The 15,326-nt window shown below is 41.8% G+C and overlaps 1 protein-coding gene and 1 long non-coding RNA gene across 16 annotated transcripts in view; one reads left to right on the forward strand and one right to left on the reverse strand.

The window, feature by feature from the left end:
• TPM3 (tropomyosin 3) overlaps nt 1-13,606 on the forward strand; it is a 26,947-nt gene extending 13,341 nt beyond the window's left edge. For 2 of the 15 annotated variants that reach the window (XM_051993969.1, XM_051993977.1), the window contains 7 exons: nt 455-572; nt 690-760; nt 1,388-1,463; nt 2,705-2,767; nt 3,166-3,235; nt 4,349-4,427; nt 5,171-5,392. In XM_051993969.1, coding sequence (XP_051849929.1) covers nt 455-572; nt 690-760; nt 1,388-1,463; nt 2,705-2,767; nt 3,166-3,235; nt 4,349-4,427; nt 5,171-5,174 — 481 coding nt within the window. In that variant the 3' untranslated portion in view covers nt 5,175-5,392. Of the gene's footprint in view, nt 1-454; nt 573-689; nt 761-1,387; nt 1,464-2,014; nt 2,091-2,704; nt 2,768-3,165; nt 3,236-4,348; nt 4,432-5,170; nt 5,393-10,296; nt 11,045-12,087 lie in introns of those variants that run through there. The other 13 variants (XM_051993968.1, XM_051993976.1, XM_051993975.1 and 10 more) reach the window with 7 other exon arrangements.
• On the reverse strand, nt 13,461-15,163 carry LOC127559870 (uncharacterized). Its single transcript, XR_007953218.1, has 2 exons — nt 15,076-15,163; nt 13,461-13,744 (listed from the first exon to the last, which is right to left on the reverse strand). It is a non-coding gene; the product is annotated as an uncharacterized LOC127559870 (long non-coding RNA).
• Between the last annotated feature and the right edge of the window lie 163 nt (nt 15,164-15,326).

Consider the following 15,326-nt stretch of genomic DNA (forward strand, 5'->3'; position numbering starts at 1 on the left):
TAGCCAAAAGTTTGCTAAATAGATCTTGCCCATTTTAAGAATTCTTTTCAATTATTTACCAAATACCCAGTTTTTAGGTCCTCTGTTTCTTCTGGTTTTAGTCTTCCTGAAGCTTATCTAAAGGAGGACTTTAGATAAGCTTTTGGGTATGGGGAGGGTATGGGGAAAAGGCTTTTGAATTTTGACTCTTCAAAGTGCTTCCCTAGGGTTTAAGTATGTACTTATTTTATGATGGCATCTGCTAACTGGTCCCTCCCATTTACAATGAGCCTTTGTTGTTGCATTCTCCTAGCTAATTTTTATCTCATCTTCACCACTTAAAGGAATGAACATTTGCCCTTCCTATGGGTAGATTAGATTTAAAAAATATGTGATTCCTTGAGCCATAGGCTTGTGAGATCTTCCAGGTTCTTGCTTCCTTTCCATGTGTCTTCACTTACTGTGTTCTTTGTAGAGGTATGAAGGTCATTGAAAATCGGGCCTTGAAGGATGAAGAGAAGATGGAGCTGCAAGAAATCCAGCTGAAAGAGGCTAAGCACATTGCTGAAGAAGCAGACAGGAAGTACGAGGAGGTGAGACCTGCTCTTGGCTTGGGAGTCTACTCCTGAGCCCTTTAGAAGGGGGAGACCAAAACATCTTGAAGGACTTGCTTTCCTTCACTGATCCCTGACCTGGCATTTTGTATGTAGGTGGCCCGAAAGTTGGTAATCATTGAGGGAGACTTGGAGCGTACAGAGGAGCGGGCCGAGCTGGCAGAATCGTGAGTATCTAACTTTCAAGCCCTTATCACCACCATTATTCACCTTTCCCTTGTTATGTGGAAAACCCAGCATTTCCTCAGTCTTGTTAAACAAGGCCTTCTGGGGGAGGAGAAGTCTGGAGCTTACTTGAGGAATAGAATATTCTCCAAATAGAAGTCCAAAGAAGACTTGGCTGTGAAATGGCTTTTGTGTATAATATTCAAAAGTTATGAAGTAATAGGTGAGGAGAACATGTAACAGAGTCTCTGCCATCGTAGTATCAGAATGGAGTGATAATTCTATTCTCTCTAATCCACAAGCCCTAGGTGGTATGGAGGAAGAGAAGTATAGAGGCTCCTACTGTTACTTGGCTTTTCTGTTAATTAGGAAGACGACACTTAATGCTCCATCATGGCATCTTGTAGGCCTTGTGTAACAAAGTCACCCCTAACATGGGCACACTTGTGCTTCCCACCCATCCCCCTACCTGTATCCCAGACACAGCATGTCATGATCATGGTGGTTTGTTTTTTCTCCTTTTTTTCTTTTGCTCTGCTGCTTGTCTCTTGCTGTGCTTCTTTTTGACCCTTTTCCCTCCCTGGCTTGTGCCGCTCCCTACCCTTCTTCCCCTGTGACTACACTAACAGCCGTTGCCGGGAGATGGATGAGCAGATCAGACTGATGGACCAGAACCTGAAGTGTCTGAATGCTGCTGAAGAAAAGGTACTAACTGTTGCACCCACAGAAAGGGTGTGCGTGTGTGGTTTGGTTTTGTTTTGCAGCTGCCTCCCCTCCACTGGTTTGTTTGACTAGTCTTCTCATCTCTCTCATGGAATGCTCCATTCTTTCCCACTGACATCCTTCACCTCTTCCTTCCTAGCTGCTTTACTGCCTTTCCACAGGACCTGTCTTTCTCTTTGCGGGGGGTGGTTGGGGATGGTTGGGCTGGGCAACAGCTCCCATCCCCACCCCAGACAACACTATGCCCTGTTCCTGAAAATGTCCCATCAGGAGCATGTCTTTTTAGGGATTCTTCTTCTCTTACGTGTCTTTCAGCATATTGGTTCCAACCTAGGAGGAGTTAATCTCCCCACTTGTGCTGCTAGTAGTATGAGGGTGGGAAGGAAGAATGGGGCTGTTCAGGGTTGTCTTGGCACTTCTCTCCCCTGGTGACTTCTCAATCCTCTCTACCTATAGATTCACATCTGTGTGTCTCTCTCCTCTTTGTTTTCTTCTTCCCTTTTCCTCTTCTGCCTTCTTTAAAACATCCACAGTAAGTGTTCTGAGCTGGAGGAGGAGCTGAAGAATGTCACCAACAACCTCAAATCTCTTGAGGCTCAGGCGGAGAAGGTAGGGGCTGGTTTGTGAAAGGGACAGGCTTGGGGCCTGGGCCCAGCCCTACCATGTGCATCCAGCAAGAAAAGTGCCCCCTCCCCCCCCTTTTTTTCTTCTTCTTCTTTTTTTTTTTTTTTTTGACCACCCCTTGGTTCAAGATGTGGTGGCTAATAGGCTGATCTTTCATGCCCTCTGAGCATTAAAATAGTTTTCAGGATATGAAAGGCCAGGCCTGTGATTTTTATAAAACAGGCAGTTATCATTGATCTAAATAGGTTTGCAGGTAGCATTACATTTGAGGTTTAGTGAGAAGTATGGGGGACTAACTTTTCCCTTATCATTAGTGTGAATGACTGTATTAAGGGTTATCTTGACCCTGACTTTTTTTAAAGTTTAGGACTATCAAAAAATGTAGTTTTGCACTTGAAAGCACCCTGGGACATATCAGGCCTGTGGATAATTAGGACATTAGAGGATCTTAAAAAGCATTTCCCCATACCTGTTCCCCCTTCCCTCATGAGGCATTAAATTGCATTAATTTCCATTGACTCTTGGGGAAAGGGGAGGGAAGGAGTTAGTACCAATAAGGATAATTTGGTTTAACCACTCTTACTTTAATTCTCTTACAGTATTCTCAGAAAGAAGACAAATATGAGGAGGAGATAAAAATTCTTACCGATAAACTCAAGGAGGTGAGCTAAGTAATACCTAACCATATTAGTGTGGACCCAGGTAGCTTTGGGGCCTTAGAGAGCTGACTCAAAAGTTATCAAGACCCAAGTTCAAGGCCCACTGTTGCCCCTGGGGAAATCCTTAGGTCCCTGATTATTAACTTTCTAAGACATGGAACAGTTACTTCATCTGCATTGGTAGGAGTCTTGTGACTGGACTATTTCAATGTCCTTATAATTAGCCTCCCTGCCCCAAGCCTCTCCCTGCCTCCAGTCCATTGTTTTTTCTTCCCGGATTATTTTTACCTTCTGAATCCATGCTAGTAGCATCATAAATATAGGGCTGGGAAGAGATGGGTTTTCCTTTTTATTTCAGACTTGCCCATCCCTGATTCTGATGAGTTTTATATCTTCCCCAGGCAGAGACCCGTGCTGAGTTTGCTGAGAGATCGGTAGCCAAGCTGGAAAAGACAATTGATGACTTGGAAGGTATGAAGCAAAGGGGATGGAAATAAAGGGCAAGTAGGTAGAGATGTTGCTCCCTAGATTCCTTCTATTTCTATGGCTGCAAAGAATTATCTGCCTCTCCACTTTATTCAGGGACAAACTACTCAGTATGTGTGCCCTTTGTACTGAGTGACAGTCTCTTATGATTGCAGAGGGGCTTTGCTTTTTCCTAATTAATATACTTCCAAGATTTTTACTGTATAGTTTGAAGCCTTTTGAGGAAATTGACAATAATTCTTTTAGTGTAACCTTTTTTATTATGTTCTAGCATTTGGGTGGCACTTGAAACCAGGCTCTTCCTATCTGTAGTGGCTTCTATGCCCAAGACACCTTTTAAGACCACTTTAATTCCGTATCCATCTACCCCCTAAAAAGGAAAACTGATTATGCCCTCCACCCCAAGGTAGAACTATAGCTAGAGCTTTCTAAGAACTAACTTCCTGTCACTAGTTTGATAGCTAAATATCCAGGTCAGCTTGTTCTGGCCTTGGGCTTGAAAACTTAATTTCTTCTGTGGGCACAGGCTAGGTTGTAGGACATTGCTACTGAAAAGTTGGGAGGGTGGAGCATCAAATGCCTGGGATAAAGGAATGGACCTGCCTATTGAGCAGCATTTTAAGTACCAGTACTGCATCTCCTCATGGTTGGTACAGGCCAGACTCTTGAATTTCCCTTCAATAGTAAGGGGATGATGGGTATGGGTATGCCTTGGAGCAGTATTTTAAATACTAGCAGGGCACCTTGTTTTGAGTTTGTTTACACTTACATGGGTTTGTCTCTCAGTGAATGGGGTGAGCCTAGTATTTCCAGGGTGCCATAGGCATAAGAACTTCAAAGGAATAATCCTCCAATTCCAACTTGTACATTTGTTGGAGAGAGGAGAGATTAGTAGTTATGATTAGTAGTTATCCCTCTTAGGATCAGGGGAATGGCTTCTTCTTCTGGCCCCTTCCTGTTGTCCTGCTTGCTTCCTTCCTGCAATTCCACAGCCACCCTTTCTTCTTGTTGGTGATGCCCTGGTTCCCTCTACCCTGGCATATCTCACCTCTGTCCCTTTATTATTTTCTTTGGTTCCTGTCTGTGCCTTTCCTCTAGATGAGCTCTATGCCCAGAAACTGAAGTACAAGGCCATTAGTGAGGAACTGGACCACGCCCTCAATGACATGACTTCTATGTAACTATCTGACAGCAGAAGGGTTGGGCTTTTGTCTTTGGGAGGCCAGGGTGTGCAGAGAGTGCTGTGCTGTTTTGGTGTCTGTCTTAGGAAACACTAACATCTCCACCCTTTGTCTCAGTATCAGAATAAGTGCTGGTTACTGATTTGACCAATGATAAGGCAGTGAGAAAGGTGGGGACATTTACCCCAGCCATCCGTGGTCTTGTTTTGTAAAGTATAGATACAACATGCCTTTTGTTTGTGCTATGTTTGTTACATTGTATTTTGTCTTTGTTTCCTTACTGAGCAAGGTGCTTTGGCTAGGGATGTTTGTTTCCAAATAAGAAATTGGAACACACATTGTAAATGACTTGCTTGGACTTGAGAAATCCATCTTTACAAAGCAAAAGTCCCCCTACAGTGGACACATTGTAGTACTTTGTCAAAGTACACAGAGGAGGTTAAGTTGTTTTCTCTGTTAAGACTCTGGCTGAGTCTTAGAAATGAGTGGGAAGTAACCAGCATCAGAAAGAAATTGTCTAGGACTTTTTTTTTTTTTTCTGTTTGTGGATTTTGATTCTTGAGGCTAATCTTTGACTTTCTCCCTCTTTCCTACTAATTCAAAAAAAAAAAAAAAAGCCTAAGTCTGGCTATAATTCCTGCTTCCTCTTTTCTTATCCCTACTACTTCTCTTTCCTTCGTGTGCTTTGACTGTTAAAAGCCCCTCTCATCTGGGGTCTCATTCTCACTTCTCCACACAGATAAGCTCTCACCGTTTCTGCTCTGTTCCGGATCTGCCCCCTCCGCTTGGGGAAAGCACCCTTCTCAGCACCCCCAACATCCTGTGCTCTTCCTGGATTCCATTTGGGTGGGCCTGGCTGGTCCTCAGGGCATCGGATGGGGGGGGGTTAACAAAGCAATTGTGTATTTAGTGCCCCTTTTCCATACCAAATTAAAATATTTCCAAGCCGCTGGATGCCTCACTCTGCCCAGCGTTTGTGTTCTTGACAAAGATGTTGCTGTTCAAAGGAAGGGGGGAACTGCCTTAGAACTGCCTTGTCAGGGATGTGGTATGGGGAGCAGGCATGGTGGACTTTTCCTTCCTCAATGATGTGTGAAATCAAATATGTTTTTTGTGTCTTGCTTATTCTTTTCTGATATTAGGAGGTTTTGTTTGACTACCAGAATAGTATAATGCAGAGTTCTTAGTTAGGAGAAAATTCTGAAGTTGAAAAGGTCAATCCTTGTTTTCCAAATTCCTAAACCATTCCATCCCTGAGTGTCTTCTATGCTGTTCTTGACATACAGTGAAAAGCACCTTCTAACACCTAGCAATTCAAACATCTGCTATTCTAATAGAAGACTTGTCCCCCCCACCTCCCATTTCTCAGTTTAGTTTGATTTTTCTCATAGGAAACATAGCCTCTAGTCATTTAGGTCTCATGAATTCCATAATGGCAATCATATTTAGGAGTGACTCTTCTCCTCCCCTCTCCATTTTCTCAGAACTACCCGACAGGCTTCTTCTATCCTGAAAGGGAACCTAGACCTAATAAAAAGTTAGCAACTTCAAACATGCTTCCTTTGCTCTTCCTCCTTGGAAAGAATTACAGGGAAATATTACTGATTAAGCAACCATTTCATTGAACATCTATCATGGCCAGGAGGAAACAATAAAATAAATCTGTCCCCTCACAAGAGGGATAAGAAATTCACATGCTTGTTATAGAGCAGAATATGGTGAGTACTTTTAGATTGTTGAGCTCTTACACAAGTTTAGAGAGGGAAAACTTGGATTATAACTGAGGTTGAGACAGCTTCACAAAGAATGGGTAGGGTTTTTTGATCAAGGGAAGGCCAAGTCTTCCAAACTAAAGAAAGGATGGCGGTGAGAAACGACATTTGGGGAATGATAAAATAAATAATTTCCTGTGCTCCAGCCAAATTGTCATTAGCAACATTGGGAAGATAAAGGAGGATTTTGCCTTTTCTGCCAAGGAGTCTGGACCTTAATAGAAAGTGAGGCGCCCTTGGAGATTTTCAAATGAGGGAAAGACTTGAATCTCATGTGTGTAGCATTAGAAGTGGGTGGTACAAGTATTTCCCATTTATAGTTGGATAAATTTAGGTTTAGGGAGTAGTGATATGCTCAGGGTCACATAGTTTATTATGTATCCATGCTAGGACTCCCATCTTCTGACTGGTCTTTTTTCTACCAGACTCTACATAGAGCATGGTATGTTTAAATTTGGTCTGTCAACCACTTGTAGTATGGATTGAAGGAAGGTGAAAGAGAGAAAGGTAATGGAGTAGAGGAAAGACCTTTGGGAAAGTTCAGTTAAGTGTTAATAAAGGGCTGAACTTGAGTGACAGAAGTGATAATGGAAAGGAAAAGGTATGAACAGGAAATTGAGAGGGAGTTTTTGAATTTGGGTGATAGGAATGGTAGTAATAATACTAGGAGAGGCATGCTGTTGTAGAGGACTTTTGATGCTGAAGTTTCTTCATGGAGCTGAAGCTATTAATATAGTCATGAACAGAAAAAATCCTGAGGACAGGATTAGAGAGGAACAACAGGAGTCAGTTTGTGGGGGGGGAGGGAGAAAGAGGGAGAATTATCAGAAGAGAGTTGTTAGGGTGGTATCACAGAACTCGAGGGGTATTAATCTAGTGTTAAAATGCAGAGTAACAATAAAGGACTGTGGGGAAACAGTTTGAGTTCAGAGAATTAAGTTTAGTAACTGGGGGGGGGTACAGGATAGGTTTACTAGGAGCTGACTGAATTCATTGGAAGTGATTAAATGAGATGTGACTATTCACTTTTGAGAGCCACAGTTTATGGAGGTTGATAAATTCCTTTAAATATTCAGATTGTCATGTGGAAGAAAAAGATTAGTCTTGTTCTATTGATACCTTAGGGTAGAATTAGATAGAAGGAACCCTAAAATGCATTTTTCTCAAAGAAAGGAATGGTTTCAGGAAATGGTCCAAGAATTGGAGTTAGGCTATTTCATTAGGCTTGTTTCATGGATAGAAAGGAGTAAATTATGGACCTTTCTCTATAGGACGAAAGGGCAGAATTCTCCCTTGTTAGGAATGTTTGAATTCTTGATTTGCTTAGATGTTGGGACCAGATGCTTCCTGAGATTTCCTTACAACCTGAAGATCATAACTACCATTTTTGAAGTTTGACATGAGTTAGTTTTTAATATCAAAGACCCAATACAAAACCACAAGAAAGAAATAATACAGAGTAAGAGAACCTAATTGAGAGGATTCCTGAGGCAAGAGAGAATGCCTGTTAGATTAATCTCCAGAAGGGTAATTCTTTGAGAAAAAGGATGAAGGGTAGAGTTTTACCTTAATTTCTTTAAGGAAGTTGGAGGCCAAGTTTTCCAAAAGTCTTCTCCCATCCACAGAGTTCAACTATTCACCTACCTATCAGGTCTGTGATGAGAATAAAAAATGGCTGAACCTCATGTCACCAACAGAGTGGGGGTGGGACTGATCTTATTACCTTCAGGCATCCTTGGTTTTAGTCCCACCCTACGTTCTTATTCTGTTTGAGCCATTCTCCAGTGAGTTTTAGTATCATAGACTCATACTTAGAAGATGTAGCCTAATCCCCTCATTTTAGAGATAAGGAAGTTAAGGCACAGAAATAAGTTGTGATTTATATTTACTCACTGAAGATTTAGTCCTTCTCTCTGGTAAAAAAGAAAAATAAACCTATTTTAGGCCCATGACAGCTCGAATGTGTTTTAGTGAATGATAAGCAGAGCTAGGAAAAAACTTTGGGCCAGATGAGTGCTCCGTATTTCTTGCCTCCTTATAGAATTATTACTAAGATACATGCTGCCCACCACTTTAACTAAACAAGTATCTGATCTTAAATTCTCATTAGGAAAAGGGCTATAAGGACTATCTGGTGATGAGAATTGAAGCACTTCATCTTTGTCAGGATAGCTCAGTAGAAGAAAGACTCCATATAATGATCCATTTAATGATTCAGACCCAGCCTCTGGCACCAAATAAGTTAACTTCACTGGGCCTTGTTTCTTCATTTGTAAAGTAAGAGGGTTGAACGAATGGACCCACCATAGTCCTTTCCAGTTCTAAAATATATGATCCTATTTTAGGCCTCTCATTATAGAATTAGTTTAGGGTTTGGTCTGACAACAGATAATTCCTAAAATACTTCCTTTGCTTCTATTTACCTCTAGTGGGATCCTTAAAGCTTCATTTATGAGGATAGTCTACTAATGAATGGATCTCACAAGGTTCCCCAACATTAGGAATGATAATTCTATGTGGTATGGTTAGTTTATGCCCTAGAGGCTCAAGGATTTCCTGACCACATAAACCTGTGATTCTATGAACTTTGGAAATTGTAGATGCTCTGTGAGTATGGAATAAGGATGTTTTAAGAAAACATTGCTCTCCAAATACAGACTGCCTTCCCTCCAGATAGGAAATTAGAATTGTTGACATTGATTGGATGATTGCAGTTTTTTTGTATCCTTCACTGGATGGGATATACTATCAGTTCAACCATCCTGAAAAAAAGCACTCCTTTTAAAAAGAGAAGAACAGAAATTTTCAGGGGCAACTGATAGAATTTTCAGGTTTCTCTCTTCCTTTCCCCTGTACTCTGTCATAAACTTAGAAGTGGGTTTTTTGGTTTTTGTTTTTTTTTTCCCTGAAGCAGTTGGGGTTAAGTGACTTGCTCAGTGTCACATAGCTAGGAAGTGTTAAGTGTCTGAGGCCAGATTTGAACTTGGGTCCTCCTGCAGTGCAGTACCACTGCTCCACGTAGCTGCCTCCCTAGAGTAGTTCTATAAAACACATGTGCCATAAGGCTATAGATGAAAGGAAGTATTCTTTACTCTTATAATGACCCAGGCCTTAGCATTCTAAGGAGGATTTACATATAAGGACTCAAAAGGAGAAGATTAATGACTTAAATACTGAAAGGATGATCAGAGGCTATATATGATAGTGCGGGTAAGAATTTTTGGGACTGAGAGGTACATTTGGTAGTTGATTGGTCAGTTTTTGCTTTTGTGGCCCAGAAAGATGAAGTAGATATTGTTAAGGATATTATACTTCTAGGATTCCCGCGGCTTCTTAAAAGAGTGAAGGAAAAGAAAAGTCAAATTTAGGGAGAAACTCTTAAGCCTGCCCCTCCCCTCAACAGTTTTAATCTTCAAAAACATTAAATTTGAAGTATACTTGTTAAATTCACTAAGGCCCTAACATCTATGAGCCTGCTGTAGAAAGCTAAAGAAAGACTATCCTTTTAATTTCAGAAGTATAGAATTGTGACGCAGATTGTCTTGCTTGTTGCCCAACGCCCTTTCCCAGCTACTGATCGGACATTTTAAACTATATGCTCAGGCCAAGTTCTATTGCTTGTTTAGTTTTTAGTCAACAGTTCAATGATGACCTGATCTCTTAGTTAGCTAAAACACTTCACTACCAGAAGATAGATGGGTACTAGAGTGAGTAGATGACAGACTGTTCTTTTCTCATTCTGTCCTACTTCTTGCATGCCCTGGTCTTTGACAAAAGGGACACTGCAGTGCAGGGTTTTCCTGCCTTCAATGTTGTGTCCAATTACTTTCCCATAGTCTTAACTTTCCTCTTCTGCTGATCTGGCCCCTTCACCTGACCATCTTTCCACACTGTTTGATGGCTAGCTGACTGGACCATTCTCTGTCCAAATCCTTCTCCCATCCAGTGTGATTCACTGATGCATGTGTTATGCCACCTAGTTGTAAAGCTCAATTCACTTCCAGTACTCTACTAACTTTCCCTTTTTTTCTCTCCTTTCCTCCTCTTTCCCTTTCTCTTCCTCTTGTTCCCCTCTCCTCTGTCGCTGTTGCAGAGCGTCTCTACAGCCAACTTGAGCGAAACCGCCTGCTCTCTAACGAGCTGAAGTTAACGCTGCATGATCTGTGTGACTGACGGGAAGGGGCTCACTAATGCCCCTTAAACCAAGCTTACAGTTCATTGGCCTGGACCCCAGAAAAAGCTGATCAGTACCCCTTTTCCCCATTTTATCCCCTGGCTGAGCAAACTAATAACTGTTTACTTGGGGCAGTTGAAAAATAATGCTGTTTAAGAATTTACATAGCGCTTTAAAGATTGCAAAGCACTTTATAAATATCTGGTTTTTTCTTTACAACAACTCTGGGAGGTAGGTGATAATAATCCCCATTTTACAGATGAGGAAACTGAAGCAAAGGTTTAAGTGACTTGCCCAGGGTCACATAGCTAGTAATTCAAATTCAGGTCTTCCTGACTCCAGGTCCAGTGCTCTAATCCACTGTGCCATCTAGCTGCTTCTACTACTTGAAGAAAAAAAATAATTAAGGTAATCTTTCCACAGCTGTATAAATCTTAAAGAATTGATACAGACATTCCTTAACTTTTTACATGAATTTGCAGGGGAGTGGGGTGGACATGGACTCCAGATGAAACTAAAAGTTGGGAAACTAGTTAAGTCCAAGAGAATTTTGTCTCCCTGCTAACTCTTCTCCCCTTAAATACTAGCTGTTCCTTGTACACTGATCCTATAATATATTCCCTTTGCATGAATGGTTTATAACAATAAAAGGACTGAATTGATTGTATGGTGTAGCTATGCTTCATCTGTAGATCCAGGGACCAGACAATTCTGGGGTGAGACATTGCCTTGGGGGTGGGGGTGGGGGGGAAGAATGGGGTAGGTTGGCTTGACTCTCAGCTGTCATCACCTTATTTTGAGACATAAAGAGAATAATACCCTGTTCTTTGAACTGAGAAAGTGCCTGGAGGGTGGTTCACTTGGTGGGTTGGAATCTTGGGGCTTGGCTAATTTCTGGCTCTTCTTGATATTGTTCCATAGATCACTTTTCCTTCTGTGACATGCTTCAGCATAACTAACTCAGTCATAAGCCAGGCCTGTATCACAGCTTCAGAAAAGTTTGTCGGTGGGGGTGGGGGAAGGGTATGCCATTCTTGGTAATTTTGTTCGAGATCTTTGGGCCTGCTGAACCTCTGTGGAAGCAGTCTCTCATAATTCTCACCCACTGTTTGCTCTGATTTGAAGAGCAATTTAGTCTGAGTAGTCTCACTTTTGGTAATCTTCTCTTTAGCAGGAATGTACTTGACATTTTTTGCTTCTAGAAATATTCTCATCCTGGTTCATAATAACATAGTGAGAATCTCCCCTTTCTCCCTGTTCCCCCAGTCCAACTTAGAGGAGAAAATGGAGACCCAGATACTTGCTTATGGTTGCAAAGGAAGTAAGTTATAAAGTTGGGGGTTTGAACTGACCTGTGTCTCCAGGCTCAGGATCCTTTCTGTTGGAACATACTAGTTTTCCCCACCTAAAGTTTGCTCTATTGGGTGCTGTCCCTTCACCTAGTCTTTTGGTTTGCTTACCGCAGAGACAAATAGGTTTACATTTGCCTACTGTAACTTGAGCCTGGGGTGGGGGTTGTTAGGAAATAACAAGACTCTAAACTCCCTCCCACAGGAAGTACATCTGTAGCTTCAGGAGGCAGCAGCAGTTTGCTTCTGGGGCCAGGAGATTCTATGAGCTCTCATCTATAGGGAGCAATTCTTAAATGTGGATGGACTGGAAGCATTGTTCCTAGCCATTGTAACCTCTTTCCCTTTGCCCCCCCATTAGATAAACTGAAATGCACCAAAGAGGAGCACCTCTGCACACAAAGGATGCTGGACCAGACTCTGCTTGACCTGAATGAGATGTAGAAACCCCTTTCCCCCCAGCCCCACCCTGTCGCTGCTCCTTCCACTGACTCTGACTTCGCTGGAGGCCAGCCTGCCTGAAGCTGACCTTTAAACTGAGGGCTGATCTTTAACCTGAAGGCTGCTTTCTTCTCTGGGTCCTTGCTTACCCTCTCCCCACCCTATCCCTACCCCCACCTCCCCATGTCAGTTTCACCAAACTGTCTCTGCAGCTCTCCCCTAGAGATCCCAGATGGGCCAAGGGCTGAGCACTTTTGGGAACAACATTTAAGGGAACATGAGCACAATGCAATAGTGTCTTTAAAAGCATGTTGTATGATGTATACATTTTGTAATTACCTTTTTGTTGTTGTTGTAGCAACTATTTGTAAGACATTCCAGATAATTCCTCAGCTCCTAGGCTGCATCTAATCATTTCTTTTTGGATGGTAAATATTTCTACCTAAACAAATTGCCCCTTCTCCATAGAAGAGGGAAATCTGTATTAGCCTGCCCTACTTGAGAACTGAACATAGCCCGAGAAAAGACTGTGTCATGGGGAAACTTCAATGTTCTGTACCAAGCACCAGCCAAACCAGAAAGTCATTCCAGGAGGAGTTTGCAAAAAAAAAAAAAAAAAAAAAAAAAAAAAAAAAAAAAAAAAAGTGCTGTTCAGGTTTTCAACTTTAAGGTATCTTGGGATGTGTTTTTCTTTTTCTTTTTCTTTTTTTTTTTTAAACATTTGCATCAGTAGCAAACAAGCCGATTACACAGACAAGACCTCTTCGAGACCATATTATCTTCCCTCTCCTCATTCACTCACAGAATGGATCATGTGCCCCAGAAGTTGGAGTGTCTACTCCTATCCCCACTTCACCTTCTTTGAAAAATAACGTTTTTTGCCACTGATTAGCCAAGTGAAGTTCATCTCATTACCCATTATTGGGTCAGAAGCTGCTGTCTCTAAAAGTGCCATCTCATTGTGCTTTTTATCACTCAGTGCTGGAAAAATCTTGAATAGCTTGTGTACAAAACTTTTTTTTTTTAATTTTATATATATTATTTTTGATGCTTTATTTCTCTTGGGTGGGGAACATCAGGACCACTCCTACTCCACCCCACCTCCACCCCCATCTGGCTGTGAGTGCTCTCTGTTTGCAGTCTGTGGGCTGGCAGTGTGCTGATCTTTTCCAATTCCCTTTTCTTTTTGTTCTTTTGTTCTTTTATTTCTTTTCTTTTCTTTTCTTTTTTTTTTTTTTTTTTGGTGAGGTTTTGGTGAGGCCATGAAGTCTGTGTTAGGTTTGCATCGTGCAGTTTATTGGCTTAAATGTACTCTCCTTTGGTGTGGTCTATTTTGGAGCCAATCTGGATAAAGAGGAACCAATAGTGCAAGTGTTTTGATACTGAAAATTGACAAAATGTCCTTTGAAATAAAGAACCAGTCCCTCCACCCTCAGAAATCCTTGTTTCTCATTTAACCTAACCATGCTCTCTCCCTCAAAAATCACAGTAATATCAAAGTTACATTTTTCTAACTTACACATGTTCTCACTTGATCTTCCAACAATCCTCTGAGGTGGGTACAGCTGGATCATTCCCTTTTTATGGACAAGGGGACAGACAGGGAAAGAGTAAGGGCAAATATTATATATTACTTTTTTACCTCTAGGTCTTGAAACTGGCCAGTTTTTGGCTTAGAAGTTTTGGTTTTGATCAGTGTCTTTGGAGAAGTCATAGAAGACTTTGTATTAAGGCCATTTTTTTTTTCTTTTAGAAAAAGTGGTAACCTATACTCTGCCCCGGATTTCAGCCAGTTTTTAAAGGTTGGATCTCAAAACTCATCTTTAAATAGTAATAGTTCACCTGTTTCTGGCCCAAGAAGTTAAAAGGGAATTTTAACTCCAGTGGACATTCAAAATCTGCCCTGTGCCAGTCTCCACTTAGGTGCTAGTAATCCGAGGCATTGTTCTTATTCGCAGGCTTCTGAGTCATCTTATTGTCAATTTAAATTTTTTGGGGGAAAAAATAACCCAAATTTAACTTGGTTTTTTTGAGACCATGCTAGGATTTCTGGGGTGGGGAAAGGTCCCGTGTAAATGGTGTTTGAGCTAAGCTTTAGTGGATCCCAGAAACTTTAAAAAAAAAAAAAAAAGTGCTAGACTAGACGGGAAGGACTACTAACCCTACAAAGGGCAGGAACAGAATAGTGGAAGTACCTATTATAGCTCATTTAGTAATACATTTGAAAGGTATTGAGAACATGAGGTCGTGTAGCTAAGATCCAGAGAGGAGGGTCCACCATCATTTGTAGTCCTTTGGATGCTCACTGAGGCTAGACCCTCGAGTGATAACACATGGAGAAGGAGAAGAAGCTGTCAAAAGTGGGAGCCCCCCAAAAAAGTTAACATCCAGGAGATTTTGTGTCACCCGGTGACACGGGTTAGTAACTACATACACAGACGGAAAGGGGGATGGTTAGCGGCATCACATACTGAAGAAGTCTAGGACGCCATTTGCAAGGGAAAGGGGGAGTGGGACATCGCGGGACTACGGAGGAAGGCAGGTGGAAGTGAAGGGAAAGAAAGACAAAAGAATTACTCGGTTTCTACCATTCACGGGGCCTGAGCCGGGAATGGAATGGGTGATTTACTGAAGCCTTTAGGCGGAGGAAATGGGAGGGACCCAGGATTGAGAAACTTTGGCTTTGTGAGGGCAAGTGCCTCTGCGGAGAGTGGAGCAAGGGAGAGAAACGACCCAGGTAAAACCGAACTGTTTATCCTACCCATTCGTCCTAATTCTAATCCCCTTCATTTGAAGACTGTAAACTGGGAGAGAGCCCCGGGTTCGAATTATTTGCCTGCTGAGTAACCTCGAGCAAGGCACCTCCTCTGGACTTCAGTTAATCAGAAAAATGTGAGTTAAAACTAACCCAAAGACAGCATTCTTTCCAGTTGGGAAACCTATTAGATTGTGCCTAATCCCAGGTTGTCTGCTCGCCCCTCAGAGTTAGTTTTTATCCCCTGGGAAGTAGTAGAGCCGTGCTGCGAGAGGAGCTTTGCTAAATTAGCACAGTTGTGGGCTGGACTAATTATTTAGTGGGTTGGGGTAATTAGAGAATCTATATTCAGATGAATTTACAGAGGAAGTTTAGCTGGCGTAAATTTAACCTCGGGTCCTTCG

Source organism: Antechinus flavipes, chromosome 4 (assembly GCF_016432865.1).
Source record: "Antechinus flavipes isolate AdamAnt ecotype Samford, QLD, Australia chromosome 4, AdamAnt_v2, whole genome shotgun sequence".
NCBI classification, from domain to species: domain Eukaryota; kingdom Metazoa; phylum Chordata; class Mammalia; order Dasyuromorphia; family Dasyuridae; genus Antechinus; species Antechinus flavipes.